Source organism: Ptychodera flava, chromosome 2 (genome assembly GCF_041260155.1).
Source record: "Ptychodera flava strain L36383 chromosome 2, AS_Pfla_20210202, whole genome shotgun sequence".
Taxonomy (NCBI): domain Eukaryota; kingdom Metazoa; phylum Hemichordata; class Enteropneusta; family Ptychoderidae; genus Ptychodera; species Ptychodera flava.
The window spans coordinates 33,517,233-33,533,458 of record NC_091929.1 but is presented as its reverse complement, the minus strand read 5'-3'; the positions used below and the strand labels follow the sequence as shown (position 1 = coordinate 33,533,458).

General features: G+C 39.4%; 1 protein-coding gene across 4 annotated transcripts; it reads left to right on the top strand.

The window, feature by feature from the left end:
• The first annotated feature begins 976 nt into the window (after positions 1–976).
• Positions 977–15,607, top strand: LOC139119382 (sialate:O-sulfotransferase 1-like). Of its 4 annotated transcripts, none has more exons than XR_011548916.1 (7): positions 977–1,520; positions 5,099–5,278; positions 7,490–7,675; positions 9,446–9,656; positions 9,902–10,126; positions 11,251–13,015; positions 15,069–15,607. XR_011548916.1 is itself a non-coding variant. In XM_070683178.1 (5 exons), the coding sequence occupies exons 1-5, from the start codon at positions 1,511–1,513 to the stop codon at positions 11,625–11,627; spliced, it is 825 nt and encodes a 274-aa protein (XP_070539279.1). In that variant the 5' UTR covers positions 998–1,510; the 3' UTR covers positions 11,628–12,453. The 4 variants fall into 4 exon arrangements, 2 of the variants coding, with proteins under 2 accessions (XP_070539287.1, XP_070539279.1); XR_011548918.1 differs by having other exon boundaries at positions 978–1,520; positions 10,055–10,126; XM_070683178.1 differs by lacking the exons at positions 9,446–9,656; positions 15,069–15,607 and having other exon boundaries at positions 998–1,520; positions 10,055–10,126; positions 11,251–12,453.
• Positions 15,608–16,226: the final 619 nt, after the last annotated feature.

Genomic DNA, 16,226 nt, shown 5'->3' with positions numbered 1-16,226 from the left:
TGTTTTGATTCCATTTGGCTTTTTATCGCCAAGCTTAATAGATGACAGCCCCGTAACAACCCTCAGTCACCCCCAAAAAGAATGGAATAGTCAAAGGGGTAACTCCATAGAACGACACTTGACAGGCTCCAGAATAGACTTGGTTCAAGTCTGTGATTTGTGAATGTTTGAGTGGAGTGGACGCAATGAATGATTTGTATTCTGCTTTCATGTGAAACGCGCGCGTGAGTGGACGCGATGAGTAGGGTGAACGCGATAAGTGGAGTGAACTCTATACAGCGAAGTTTCACCCGGAATCACAGACTTGGCTTTCTTGCACGATCTGCGTTGCTATAAATTATTCATGAGATGACGTTTTCTTTACTCATATATTATTCATAAGATGACATCACTAAATTTTACACATTGGGAGGAGTTACTAATTGATCCAAACGAGACGTGCATAAAACTCACATGGCGTTGTTGACAAAATGTCGAGTGCGATCACTCCCACAAAGGTCAGCAAGACCTCTGTTGTATCACCGAAAATGCGTGAAAATATCTGTGTTGTTTGTGGGGCCATGTCGCAAATTGCGAAAATCATCGCCGGTTATTCAAGGATGGAAAAAGACACCTTCCTTACAGTTGTAGCCTGTTCTCTTACATGCCCAAAGCGATGGAAATCATTTTCCGCTGCCGGTTGGCGCAGACAAACACATCTTTTCCCTCAATGTAACTCTCAACAAGCTTTCTTTGGTAATGTCGCATGATTAGCGATGGTCGACCGATCAGTTGTAAAACGCGGTTGATGTACGAACTTGATGCCATTATTCGCCCAGATATAAAAAGTACTCGATGTCTAGCTTTGCACGGAGATGACAACAAACTTTTTAATGCGTGCAGACGTTTATTAGCATGCGTTCTTCTTATTGGCCAGAACAACGGCGGGGGCTGTCAATCACTTTGTATTTGCTCCACGTCACTGTGTACACAGTCCGTCTCACCGCCTGTACTTTGCAAGAAGTCCAAGTCGGTGAATCCGGCAGAAACTAACTCACTACTGCGCAGACTCAAACGTGACGCATTCAATCGCTGGGAAAACCTGGCGTGAGCTGCCAAATTCCGGATAGGTTTGTACGAAATAGGAGAGACACAAGATAAACTATTATAAATGATTTTATTTTTTTAAAATTCACCGACTTGAACCAAGTTTAGCTCCAGAACGATTAACGATTAACGATTGTTCAGTGCATTGCATTTGCAGTGAATAGCGTTACATAATATCGATTGAAATACTGTCGTGGAGTCAAAGACGCACAAGCGGTCTTTTATGTTTTATGACTGCAGAGCAAACGTAACTTCCGTGACGCGTACTCAAAGCCAAGAAACACCGTGAGGACCAAAGCGTGCGTGGCCTAGAGCATAGAGGTGAGGCCAAGTTTACCCCCAATCTGTAAAACACCACTTTATTTTCCATTGGATTGAAAACGAGGATGGTTGTAACCTTGACACTGACACAAGTCACGAGCTGATGATCACAAGTAAGTTTCAAGCAGTCATAATCTATCTTAGTTAATGTTGCCAGTTCGTTGTAAACCCCTGAGAAAGCCTCCCAAATTTCTCTTTGCGAACAGTCGAAATGTTGGTCACGAAAAGGCAACAGTTTATCTGTGATCCTTTCGATGGGGAAGTAAAAAATGATTGTTTTCCGACAGATAGTGTCATAAAACAACGGATGATTTTCACGGCTGAGTGACATACACGGGTTGTATGTAATATCATGGCTGCTGGACTGTTTGACCTCTGACTGTTTCACCCCGTCAGCTCTGGTCACCTCGATCCCTCCATCCTTGTCTCCTTGACCCCATACCCTTCTCAAAAATTAAGAAGACAACTTGTAGCGTTATCTCGAAAGCATGTCGTCAGTTTTGTTTGATGGTAAAAGTTTGAAGGGCTTCAGTGGAGGCTAGTAACGCCGGAAACGCACCATGCCCTATACATGCTATATACCTCAATAGGCAAGCGTAGGCCGATGCATTGTATTGTTTACAAGACCACTTGTCTCCATTTATTTGCGTATATCTAAACAGCTAAATTAATGTTTTGAAGAAAGCAGATTTCTTTCACAGAATAAACAACGTCAATTCTGCCAGGCAAGTCGCGCGATATATCTAAAATGTTGTCATATAACAGGATGCTGTCATATAAAGTGTGACAAGGTCGAAGTGACTAGGGTACTGGGGTCGAGGTGACCACAACCAGCGACATGGGGTGTGCATTACTGGTGTCGAAACGGGCAGGGATCGAGGTGACCTACTCCCTACCTGTCAAGCCTGCAAATGTTTTTGGTCTGATAAAAGACAGTCACGGTCCTTGGAACCACCACATTTATGATTTGTATGTCTTCTAAATCACGCAGGCAGTAGATTTGTGCTAATTTTGGTATTTGTGCTACCTCCAAGACGCTACCTTCATGGCTAAATCATGGAGGTAGAACTCTTTCTTTCTACCTCCATGGTAGAACTCTTTCTTTCTACCTCCATGCCGAAATCAACCCTATACACCAATAAGCGACGACAAGTTAGCTTTATGGCGCGCTTTATGACGGAAATATAGGATTTTATTGGACTTGAATATATTGATTTCTACTGCCTTCCATGGTCAAATGCAGTTCAACGAGAACTTTGAACATGTTGCACCATGTTTGATCCGGGGTCTATCACGAAAATTCTACTACCCAATGGTTGAAAATCGTATGGTTGAACCACGGTCCGGATGCAGTGGCAGAACGGGGAGGTACAGCGACGAAAGCGTTCGATTTCCATTTGACATTTACCTTACGCTTCGTTTACGAATAAACAGTGGAGTAAACAGTCTATCCACAAATCAAATACAGAAAGGAATTGTGAATAAAGTGGAATAGATAGATGTTACATCTTGTTGAGAGCATAGATAAAAATATGGAATTGATTTGACAAGTTTCATGCGTCGCTGCCCAGAGGGACATCGCCAAAACATGTGTTCTATTTTTACTTCGGAGCGCCTTCCCATCTTCGCACAGGTTACTCCTGTTCCCGCTGAGAATGGATTTTTTTTTACTTTCATGCTATGTCAGAAACACGTATTTCAGAGGATATGGAGGTCAAACTGCAAGGCTTCTCACACAAGCATGGTGTTTGGTTAAATTAACATGTAACCCCACTTCACACTTCACCTCACGGTCATGGATGTAGCACACAAACTTGTGTACTACAGTTAGCAGTTACAAGGATGGAATTTTCAATTCCTTATTCCTTGTTCAAATATTGAAAGTAGCGCACATGGTGTTCTTGACGTGAACAAATATTTGTATATTTGCACACAAGTTGACTTTTACCGCGGACAATACATGGGTGTTTATCCAATTCCATTACCGTATAGTCCAAAGTATTGTGAAATCACAGTCCTTCCAATAAATTTTATGGACTGTAAAAGCCTATACCACAGTCCCTCCACTCGGCAAGGGTACTTCAATAGCACTTCAATATCCACAGGTACAAGTACACAATATTTTCTTTCTCTGCATGAAACTTGTTCATCCCAAACTTTAAACCCTTTTCATAATTTAGTGAGATTCATATATACATACATACTTCATCTGTTTGATGATTGCAGGATGCATGAAACTCAAGTAACATATATTATTACCTTGTACTTGAAGTAATTTGTATTATACATACATACATATATATATAATATATATATATATATATATATATATATATATATATATATATATATATATATATATATAAATATCGAAGTATACATATGTCCTCGTGGGAAATTACAGTGGTCGATGCTAAAGGAGAGCGATATAATTAATAACACAAATTACTTCAAATACAAAGTAATAATATCTGTTACTTTATCTTAAGTTTCATACATCCTGCAATCTACAGACAGAAGTGAATGGATTCTTAGCCCTACACTAATATATATATATATATATATATATATATATATATATATATATATATATATATATATATATATATATATATATATATATATATATATATATATATCAATCTCGTAATCAATCATATGTATATTTCCTCTCTTGATTACTCCATCAATGGTACCCCTCTTCAACGGGTCTCTGTTGTCAAGGATTTGGGCATTACCTTACTTCCAACCTTAATTATTCTTTTCACATCAATAACATTGTTTCTAGAGCCTTCAAATCTCTTGGTTTTATTAAGCGTCTCTGCCAGCCATTCAATGACATTTCAGCAATTATTTCTCTGTATTTTGTTTATGTAAGATCTATTCTAGAGTATGGCTCTGTTGTGTGGTCACCCCACCAGAAGGGCCGGTCAGAAAAAATCGAGAGAGTACAAATTAAATTTGTGAAATACATTTGTCGCAAACTCAATGTTCACTGCAGCAAATCTAGCTATCATTTTATTGCAGAATTCTGACATTCCTAAGTTACACAATAGAAGACTAACCCTTGACATGTGCTTTTTGTACAAAATAATCATTCACATTATGATGCTCCAGATATCTAAATCAAATCTGCTTTTATGCCCCCAGTAGAAATTTACGCAGGAAACCCCTTTTTAAACCAGACTTGTGTTCTGTTAATTGCAGAAAATTCTCGACAGTGCCCAGATGCATGCTGTTTTTAATGATATCTCTTTTAAATGTAATATAGATATTTTGTCTACGCTGTGTAGTTTTAAAACTATTTTATCCAGTCATTTTAACAGTTCTCCTTTTTGATTCGTGTATGTTTTTATTTTTCAATTTAATATATCGTGCTACTTTTATGGTTGTCTTGTACATTGTCTTGTGATTGTGTGACTTTTTTGTTTCGCAGATCTGTTAGTGGGTTTTGCCCGTTGATCTGTGTATCAAATAAAATAAAAATTAAAAAAAAAAAAAAAAATATATATATATATTATATATATATATATATATATATATATATATATATATACATACATACATACATACAAACATACATACATACATACATACATACATACATACATACATACATACATACATACATACAGACAGACAGACATATATGTATATAATTCTTGGTACCGGTATTTTCCGAATTTTCTAGTTTCAGAGATGTCAACCGGTAATACGAATAATAAGTTAAAGCACTGCCTTGCTGCTCTCTGCACTTCGTTGTCGACATACATTTTCATTGCCGTGATATTTCAACGTGGAATATTCACACCTCTGATTGCCAACAGTGTTGCGCCACTTCCTGTTTCGAAGCATAGAGTTATTGTTCAAGGTAAGGGGAGATATATTTAATTTCGGGGGAAGGGGTGGGGCATTATCCATTTTTGAAAGGAAAAATAATAATCAGCCAATGAAGGCTTGGAAAAAAAGATGTTTCAATCGTGAAAAGTAAAAATAAATATCACGTTTTGTCTGAAATAGGCATAATTGGGAAATCGATTTCCCTCTGATTCAGTAGATTGATCTATCGCCAAGAGGTTTTACTTGGATTTGTTCGTGTTTTTTTTGTTTTTGTTTTGTTCTTGTTGTTTTGTTTACGATAGCGGCCGTGTAATCTTGCATACACTCTCGAGTGCGTGTCTCAACTTGAATCCACCGTCGGAACCACTCGGAACCACTCCGCCTACGGCCACACTTTGACAATATTTATGATACAAGCACTCAATGCAAACGATACTTTTGTTGCCCTGACAGACATTTGAAAACACATTTCTTGGTTTACATGCAATATAATGTAAGTTGTAGATCTTTATTTAACTACAGGTATTCACTATGTGACCGACTCAGTTGTCAAGTTAGAAACAAAAAACACATGACCAGATTCTGAATTATTTGCGCAAAGCAATTTTATTGTCGCCATGGTCTGTTTACGTTGGTATGAGTCACAGGCTTTTATTATGCCAACTTGTAGAAGGCATTCAGGTTCAGGAGTACAACACTTTCCAAAAGAGTCTGTTCCTGATGTATTTTTCTCCAGATATCTCCGATGCAAAATTGAAGTAACAATGACATAAACAGTAGACCTTGAATGTACAGCTATCTGCACAGAACACATTCACTATTTACCGAATCTTGAAATTCAAAATGGCTACATCCCTGTGTCAACTAACATATAATGGAGAAAAATACAATTTTCGCTTTTCACAAAATTAAGCCGGTGAAAGTCAAAATGAATCGTCTTCAAAACGGGCTCCCGTAAGAGGTAGACTAAACAAGTATTGTTAAAGTTATAGAGTCCAAATATTTGTCCCGACGCGCATGCTACCTTACTGACGCACTCCCGGGTAAAACGATTACAATAATACCAAAAGTGCGGTTACTTTGCCACCACCTCCGCATATATGACCTTATGTCGAAGGTCTTAAGTTTTAGTCATATGTAATGAATCAGATAGACTTCCTCCGACGGACTTCTATAATGAAAGCTTAAATATTGGTTTAATGGGAGTAAATGCACCCTTTTCATGACAATCGTCTTCCGAGAACATACAGGGCGGCAGTGTAGAATTCAATGAATATGGTTAGCTGTCACAGTGTATTCGAGCAATACTAGGGAGTGAAGTGTGGGGGATGTAATTGAAAAAGCCAAAAATTAATGCTAATCTTGGTGTTGTGCTAGTTTGACAATTTACCTGACTTTGGTCATTGCATGCCTCATATATCAACATCGCCCGCTCCGTAGGATTCAGATGGTAACCCCTCGGTGCAGGCGCGGGCCGCGCAGTCATCATTTGACTGAAAGTGAACCGGAACTATTTTCAATTTGACATTTTTGGATTTAAAATGTCTAAATTACATGTTTTACATAGGAAATCCGGTTTATTGGAAAATTATTTTTTTAATCGATAAACTGCTCAACGATGATACACCAACGCGATGTTTGTGCTATTTTCAGCGAATTTTCGTCTAAGATGGAAATCAATCAAATGAGTTGCAAATAAACTCAAACATTTAGGAATGAAAACTATATGAAAGGAATATAATAAAATACTGTAGCCAAAACAAGGGACTATGTACCCTCGAGGCAGGAGACCATTTGCTCTCCTGGCGTAAGGCAAATGGTCACCTACCCTCGGGCACATAGTAGTTTGTTTGGACTATATGTATAATATTTGCTTCATCACAATACAGTTATTTCATATTATATCAAACCAGTATATTGATGGTGGAAATCCAGCGATCTGATTGGTCAAGACGTGATAAGAACCGTGATATATTCGCGATATAAGAGAAAAAGTCCCTTTTTGATATTCCATGCTAGAACTTCAATATACTGTTATCTATCGCTCATGCATATATTAGTGAACTGGTCAAAATCTCGTGGTATATTTGTGATTCATTGCTTAATTTATTGCTTAACCTGGTGAAGTAACTAGGGCCTAACTGGTTGCGATGTTTCATTGTCGCCGATATTGGCCATTGCCTCGGGATACCAATTATTGATCCAGTAATTTTGAAAAATATGTGCATTCTTTTTATTTCAGATGTCCACGATGTGAAATCTCGCGAACTCAACTGCTCCGTTCGCTTGGCTGCCCCCGGTACGTTCCCGATGGTAGCTCTAGCGAGCCCACCCGGTGCAGGAAATACGTGGACCCGTCACTTGATACAACAAGCGACCGGTTTCTACACGGGCTCACAGTACCGATATCAAGTGTTAGCGGATACTGGTAAGCTATCCAAACTTACTGTGAAGGAAGTCTCAATAATTGCAGTCTTATTCATTAGCTTTGAAACAAAGAGGGACAACTACGATGCAGAATTTGCATATCCTTCACCCCCCACCCCCCGTGAACATGTAACCTTTTGTAAGGTTATTGACACATGAAAACAGAGGAGGGGGTGGCGAAGCTCGCACATCCTCATGGAGAACCCTGAAAAATATTCCTGATTGAAGTTGAAGTACCCATGATTTTCTTCCGAACCATGTTTCTGAAACGTTCCCTTGGAACTGAACTAAATCTTAAGACACAACTCGGTTATCGATCACTTGACGGTAAAATGATACCAAATCATGTAATTGTTTTTAAAGATTTTCGTCGCAGAGTCAGTTTCGGTATCAGAGGACGCGGAGTCAAATAACTTTGGCCGTAGACCCTCGAGTTTTTCTCGAGGGTCTATGCTTTGACGCGGAGAACTTTAGGTGTCATTGCACAATTTCTGACCTTTGACCTCATACTACCTTAACGTCACCACCATGGGGGGAAACAAGAGAAGATTTTACATTTTGTACATGAAATATACTTCGAAAACATTCAGTATTTCACGCAGTGAATAGCGGTCATTCCCGAACCTGCGAATTAGAGGTTATAATTGGCAAGCGAGAGTATTTGATTGCGGATATAAGACCTCGGGGGGGGGGGGGGGATTACATATTTCGCGGGAAATACGCCGAGCGAAGCGAGGTGATTATTTGACCCAAATAGCGTGAAAAAAACATGAGTGAAATTATGCTGCTAACCTAAAATTTTTACCACGTGCACTGCGCTGCGCGGGTAAAAATATCGTTCTTTTCACTTTAATACCGGACGCCTGAACGCGTTCCCAGTCAACTCGAGGTTACTCAGCTTAAAAACGCCTTAATTTCGACATTTTTCTGCTAAAATTGGACAAGAAGGTGTATTATAATACGGTTATCACAAAATACCGGGACTTATGTCCGACTACACCGTGCAGTGGAGGTATTGTCCGAGAGACAATACCTCCGCTGCACAATATACTTTGACATAAATCCCCGTACTTTATGAAGAATATCATAGCACAAAGCCTATTTCTCTTGAAAACAATGTCCTGACTTTTCCGAGCAAATTACAAAATTTGTTGATTCGTTGAACAAGCTTGCAAAATGTGCCAGAAATGTACACAGTGCTTCCTGATAAGACAATATGGTAAAATTATTATCGGTATTGGCTGCCTTTATAACAGATCAAGAAGGCGTTGACGTTATTCCCGGTATATGCGGGAAATGTATGCTAATTGTTAAAGGTATACAGTCACCTGTAATTTAAATATGCCCATATATGGTCAAAGGAGCGTCCTTAGTATTCAAAATGCCCGTGTGAGGGCGCTGTTTTTAAAAAGCGGCAACCCGCTTAAAATCTGTGATTGGTTAGATTTTCTCTTTCCATGGTAACTGTGGTAAAATTGGAACAGGTGACAGTATGACTTTAATGACCCTGTCAATATATATGGTGCGGATTTATCTGACACTTGAGTTGCGTACGATCGATATTATTTGGATTTATGGCTGTTTTTGGGGTAATTTATAGTCGATGTTTTGCAGGTAATTTTATGAACCCACCAAAACTTGCTGGGATCGCTGTCTGTTATGCTACGCATATAGTCTGAATGTCTGTACTTTCTTATATTTATCACTTCGTAAGCTGTTTATTATCATTTACGATAAGCATTTCATGAAAAGAAAAAAATTGTGTCAATAGAATACAGATGGTGGTGGTGGTGGTGGTGGTGGTGGTGGTGGTGGTGATGATGATGATGATGACGACGACGACGACGAAGATGATGATGATGATGATGATGATGATGATGATGATGATGATGATGATGATAATGAGAAGGAAGAGGAGGAGGAGAAAATGATGACTACGACTATAATGAACACGACTGGAACTAATTTGGGATAATTTAATGGTGAAGTACAGTCAGTTCATCTTCAAATATAAGCTCATCTGCTTTTTTTAAGTTATACACCTGTGTTTATGAGCAATTTGTAATATTGCAACATTCAGCTATAGGGTACCTAACATTTTTGAGAAATTTGAAAAACATGAAGATCCAATGATCCCAATTTAGTTCCAATCGTGTTAATGGTGGATATAAGTGGTAGTGGCAACTTCAATTGAAATGACCATTATTTCCCTCGCATTTGTCAACAGGATACGGTGGGGAGATGGAAACATTACCAGTGGCACAACTTTGACTTTTAAAACGCATTGGGTCGACTTTGACCGTCCGGGTTGACAGGAGTTGAGCGGCAAGTCGAGCAGTGATTTTATTACTCCGAAATCCTTGCAATCTTGCAATTTCAGAAAGAAATCGCAGAGAGACAATAAATCAAACTGGAATGGTTGCGTGGAATAGTAGCCTGAGAAACGACAGAGGTATGTATACTGAATTTGGAGCAGGGGTCATTCAGCTAATCATAGACAGCGCCTTTTACTGTTTACAGCATGTCAAGCCGCTTTCTGGCAGTGTTAGTGAATGGCTAGAATTGTTGAAAGGGGTACCTCAAGGATCTATAATAGGTCTTGCTTTGCTTAATGCATTTTTGAACGACTTTTGCATCGCTTTGATGAAGGTGTCATTATATAACTATTCGCCACTTTGTTCAATATGGTATACACAAAGCTATTACCTAGACTTGGTTCAAGTATGTGAGTTGTGAATGTTTTAGTGGGGGGGGGGGTGTGAACGCGATGATTTGTCCTCTATTTTCATGTGAAACGCGTGAGTTGGGTGAACGCAATGAGAAGGGTGAACGCTACACAGGGGAGTTTCTCCCGGAATCACAGAATCCGAAACTAACTCACTACTGCGCAGACTCCTAGGTTACGCGTGTAATCGCTAGAAAACCTCTGGCGTGGGCTGCCAAATTCCAAATAGGTTTGTATGAAATAGGGTAGATAGAAGAGAAACTATTATAAGTGATTTTATTTTTGAAAATTCACCGACTTGAACCAAGTCTAAGCGATAACCGTACTCTACCAGTTTGCTTCACAAGTATCAAACTACCGTATTTTAGCAGATGAGGCATAGGGTACAACAGTAAATCCCCTGGGGTGGCGGAGGGGTGGGGATGGATGTTTTTTGTGCAACGGTTTACTTTATTTGATTTTATTGATTTCGACTGTGATATTTCTGATAAAGATTTCAACTCCAAACCGTCTGATCACTTTCTTTATTACTACAAGTAATTTTATTAATTTTGACTCTAGTATTTCATATAAAGTTTTTGAATCCAAGCCGTTTGCTAAGCGCCATAGTGATATTGGAACTGTGATCTTCGAATATCTGCACATGTTGATCAAATTCAGTCAAAGATGACACCTCAATTTTTCCCTTTGACAGCATCCGTCGCGCCAAGAAGTGACTAGGTGCAAAACGAAACCCACCAAAAGAGAAACAAAAATTCTTCCCCCAAATCCCAATCTAGCAGGGAATATCTTTGCCTTTAATTTACATGTATCTTTACAATCACCATACTTGTTCCAATATTTCTCCTCAGAATGGTTCTCTGTTTTGGAATGGCAAGTGCATCTGTATGAACGATTTGTCAACAATTGGATTGGAATAGGCAAGCCCATCCTGGTAGTTCATTATGAAAACATCAAAGAGGACGCTGTTCGTGAATTACGGCGTGTGGTGAAGTTCCTGAATTTGACAGTCGATAACGAGAGACTGGAATGTGTGCGGGGGAATATAGAGGGGAACTACCATCGCAAATACAGTGACAAATCGCAGCTTTACAGGGATGTTCTTCCGCCGCCTATCAAACGTTACGCACAGATGGTCATGGAAAGAGTTTCTGACTTCCTGGTCGAACATGGACAAGATCCAGTGCCCTGGCAGAATATACCTACTGGTATTTTACCAAATACCTGAAAGACGTTTTGATATAATATCACTGAGACAGTTCCATGTTTTGTGGTCTTTCCATTACCCAGGGTTCAAAGTGTTCCTTCAAGAGAATGGTGAATCTTAAACTCACAAATCTATCTTGCTAGTCACGATCCCTTATAATCCGTGTTTATGATTCAATGATGTCATGTTCGTATCATATATTACAGCCAAGACAAGGGACTATGTGCCTAAGGGACGTGACCGTTTGCTTGACGTCAGGAGGGCAAATGGTCGCTTGCCCCTGAGATACATGGTTCGACGTTTGGGCAATAATGTTTTATTCAATGCCTATCTTACACAGTTTTCACTCCAAATGTTTGGTTTATTTGCAAATGACACTCATATGCTATATTTTCATGTAAGCCGAAAATCCATATAATATAGATCGATTTTCATCGTCGAATGGCGCATTCATACATGTAAATAAATGCTATGCGGTTTATCGGTTTTTCATGTACAGTTTTCTAAAAATTGGATTTCCTATGTAAACTTGTAACTTGATCATTTTTAAATCCCAAGGTTGTCAAGTTGAAAATAGTTCCGGTTCACTTTCAGTCAAACAATGATATGCGGCCTGTGACGTCATCGATGAGTTGCCATAACGTTCGTTATACGAGGCATGTAATAAATTTATTTACAACGCGCCAAACACTCATTTTATGGCGCTATTCGCCAGAACAACGTACGGATTAATGTAACAGCATAGACACAATGTTGTATTCAAGTTGCCACATCTTTTTTGTGCGGCAAAAGTGGCACCACTGTGGCTGCTTTGGACAACTCGCACATTAAAGCGTATATGAGCATATTGAGCGTTAAAAGTCGTCTTTATTTGGTTATACCATCCACGTTGTCCCTGTAGGCCAAGTTTTCGCCCACAGAGTTAACACAGGGGATGACGGCCATTTTGAATTTCAAATATCGGTGTCTGGTAATTTGTTCCTCTAGTACAAAACTTTGTACGGAGACCCCTGAATTTTTTTTTTTGATATGATAAGGAAAAGCTTAAAGTTTCATTTTAGGAAAGTTTAAACAATATCATTTACGATAGTTCGCGCCTCGAAAGTCAAAGCCTTAAACTTTCCAACCATTCTCTTGCAAAATCAAGAATAAAAATCGGGTGTCACCGTGCAAATTTTTGTACTAGAGAAACAAATAACACAAGATTTACGGATATTTAAATTCAAAATGGCCGCCATCCCTGTGTTAACTCCATGGAGAAAAATAAAATTTTCGAATTTCGAAAAACTAAGCCGGTGAAAAGTTTTCTTACGCCAAGAGCTTTAAAATGACCCCAAACAAGTGATAGATTAGAAGAGAATTGTAACTTGACTCGAGCTTTTTTAAACATTCGTTCGCTGGTGGTTAAGGTAGTATGCGCCTCATAAATTCAAAGTTAATTTTGCTTTAAATGAGCCATGCTATATGATTTTGCCACCCCTACTTTATCAAATAAATGCATCACCCAAATGAAACGACGCGGTTAAATATTATTAAAATGCAATATGTTGTGCGACTTTGAAGTTAGCTGCCATTCGGTCGTTTCGGAATTCGCGGGCGCGGGCATTGCCACCGGAAATGACGTAACTAATAGAATGTACGAGTGAGTGTGTTCACCTCGGCCATAGCGAATGCTTACGGCTGTGGCTTCAACATGGTGAGGAGTTACGCCTTTGGTGGCTGAAGTAACTGCAGCCATTGTCAGTTTATTGCATTTTAGGATGATATATTTGCCGCATTTGACAAAATTACAAGAAAGGGTCGGAAAAGAGGCATTCAGACAAGCGTTTTCTGCGGTGCACATTTTCGAGTGCCGTGACTTAGAATAAACGCGGTTCGGAAGCCAGATGTACGGTAAGATAAACTTTTTTTACTACATCGATTATGTAATCGCAATGCCGTACCAGTACGACCATTGTCACCAGAAAGCTTCGCGTGTATCATCATCAACTGTGGACAAGAGCGACAACAGCAGCAAGCCTTGCGACAGGTTGCCCAAAACATGTCAAGGATGCGGGGGCCGCGGAGAAGTATGGCCGTGTTTACATCCCCAAGACTGATCGCCGATTCAGATGCTTTACGAAAGTGATTGTAAATAAATAAATGAATACAAGTACTAGATCTCATGCATGTGTGACTCTATAATTAGTAGCGTTAGGAGATATCTAATTTTATATTCCTAAAAAGTTTACGTATTGATTGTCAGACTGACTCTTTGCGAGACTGAACGATAGGTTGTGTATAATACAGCACGGCGCTGCCAGTAAAAGTGACACAACGTGTAGCGAAGAAGTCGCGTTGTCGTCATCTGTTCCCTTCTGCTCGACTAAGTCTCCCCTAAAATATTTTAGCTTCTTTGAGAATTTCGCAGTCATGAAACAATGAACGTTGTGCTTTATATCGCTGACACTTCATCAAGAAAAAAACCTGCGGAAGTGCAGCTGATCACTCCGTCAGAAATGGCCAGCTGAGCCGCCCGGCCTCAGGTGCCAGTGTGCCCGATATTTACATCATGTCAATGATGTAAATGGTTTACATCATTTTTCTCTTCCGAGAATTTGGCTAGACATGTCTTTACGGTCACATATTTTTAAAAGTGCCAATGTTCATGTGAGGTTTTATAACGCCAAACTGAAGATTTTGCGGCGAGAATACTACCTTTGGTGTTTATGCTAACATGACCCTCGACCTGTTCCACTTCCAGCTGTTGATAGGAAAGATGTGTGTTATGAACGGTGGACAATTTTCAACTTGATCTCTACTACATTTATCTACAAGCGTCATGGCGTAATTCAAATTTTTATATACAGATTTTGAACGAGGCAATTTGTGTTGAGAAGTAATAATAAGGTGGGATGGCAACTCCAGACTTATATTTATATTTTGGTAGCTTGCGGTTGTGTGTACAGTATGCACTGGTGTGTTTGACTGTGGTCACGGTGGGCCTGTCACTGGCGCGACGGTCAACAAGAGTTCCGCTCTTGTTCTCGTTTAAGTTAAGGTTCCGACTGTTAAAATTTGCAGGCCTGTAAATTCTGAACAGCTTTGTCATATCTTCCGTGAAGATGACATTCTCAGTTGCGCCGCTTTCACTCATGAAATTATCACTATCTCCATAGTCAATGCACGAAGTCAACACCACCCATTCCATTAGTGACGTCACAGCTACTTACGCCAAAACGGGGCGAGCTCGGCAATTTCCGGAAAATGTCGCCATGATGGAAATCGAAAAGTGCAACTTTTCCCGTGTTTTCGTCGAAATAACATGATACAACCGTCTAAAAACCGCTCAAATAAGCTTCAGTTTGTGTGTAAATGTTTGTTTTATTAATACCAATTTCATTGACAACCAGAACTAGAGTATACGCCCCAAGTCAAACGAAAAAGTCTCAAAATGTGGCAGGACTCACACTGGTGGTTAAGGTAGTATGCGCCTCGAAAGTGAAAGACTTAAACTTTTACTCAAACTTTCCTCAATGAAGTTTTCAACCATTCTCTTTCAAAATAAAGAACAAAAAATCGCAGGTCACCGTGCAAATTTTGGTACTAGAGAAATAAATGACCAAAAATTTACCGATATTTGAAAATGAGCGCCATCCGCTGTGTTAACTCTATGGAGAAATATAGAATTTTCGAAAAACTAAGACCGTGAAAAGTTTACTACAGCAAGAGCTTTAAAATGAACCCCGGGCCCGCAAGTGGTAGCTCAGAAAAGAATTGTAAAAGTTTGAGAGTCTGAATATCTGTCCCCGAGGCACGTTCTATCTTTAAGTTAATCGACAATATAAGACACCATTAACACCAGAAGTATCTTTAGAAAGACCGCAATCAAATTCAACACTGTCCACTTGAAGACGTTCTGTTATCGGTATTAGCACAGGGGCTCATAAGTGGCTATTTAAGTCAATATTACAGCGTTTTTCTTTCTTTTTCAATGTTACAAATAAACCAGCTGAACAACACTTGTGTAGCTGTCTTTTGTGTAGCTTGTATTGACATGTATAGTGCGCCCTCAATGGGGAATGTGATCATATTTAAATACGACCTTTAGTTCCGTGACCTCTAGCCAATTCCTCTGGCCATGCCTACTGGCCATGCGTACAGACGTCGCTGTGTTTACTGTACTATAGTACAGTAAGCATAGCGAGGGCAGGGCAGGAAGTAGGCATGGCTAGAGCCTAGAGGTCACGGAACTAAAGGTCACATTTACGAGGACGCACTATACATGCCAATACACGCTACACAAAAGACAGCTACACAAGTGTTGTGCTCTTCAGCTGGTTTATTTGTAACATTGAAAAAGAAAGAAAAACGCTGTAATATTGACTTAAATAGCCACTTATGAGGCCCTGTGGTATTAGCAGCCCGTCTGTTATTCACCAGACAAGACCTGGCGATCATAAATAATATCCAGAGCTAAGTCTCTATTCGCAAAGTTCATAACATTATCAACAAAGCAAGACTAACAAGGTTGCTTTAAAAGCAGGAACCTTGCAACAATTATGCTTACTATTTTGAAATAGTATCATGAAGAGCTTTGAGGAAGTTCGCTCATTGGAACGTCAAAATACTTATTGTACG

What these genes read in the sequence shown, in the direction of transcription:
- LOC139119382 (XM_070683178.1), top strand. An exon ending in GCATAGAGTTATTGTTCAAG is followed by an intron (nt 5,279 to 7,489) that starts GTAAGGGGAGAT and finishes TTTTTATTTCAG; the next exon opens with ATGTCCACGATGTGAAATCT. An exon ending in TCAAGTGTTAGCGGATACTG is followed by an intron (nt 7,676 to 10,054) that starts GTAAGCTATCCA and finishes TTGCAATTTCAG; the next exon opens with AAAGAAATCGCAGAGAGACA.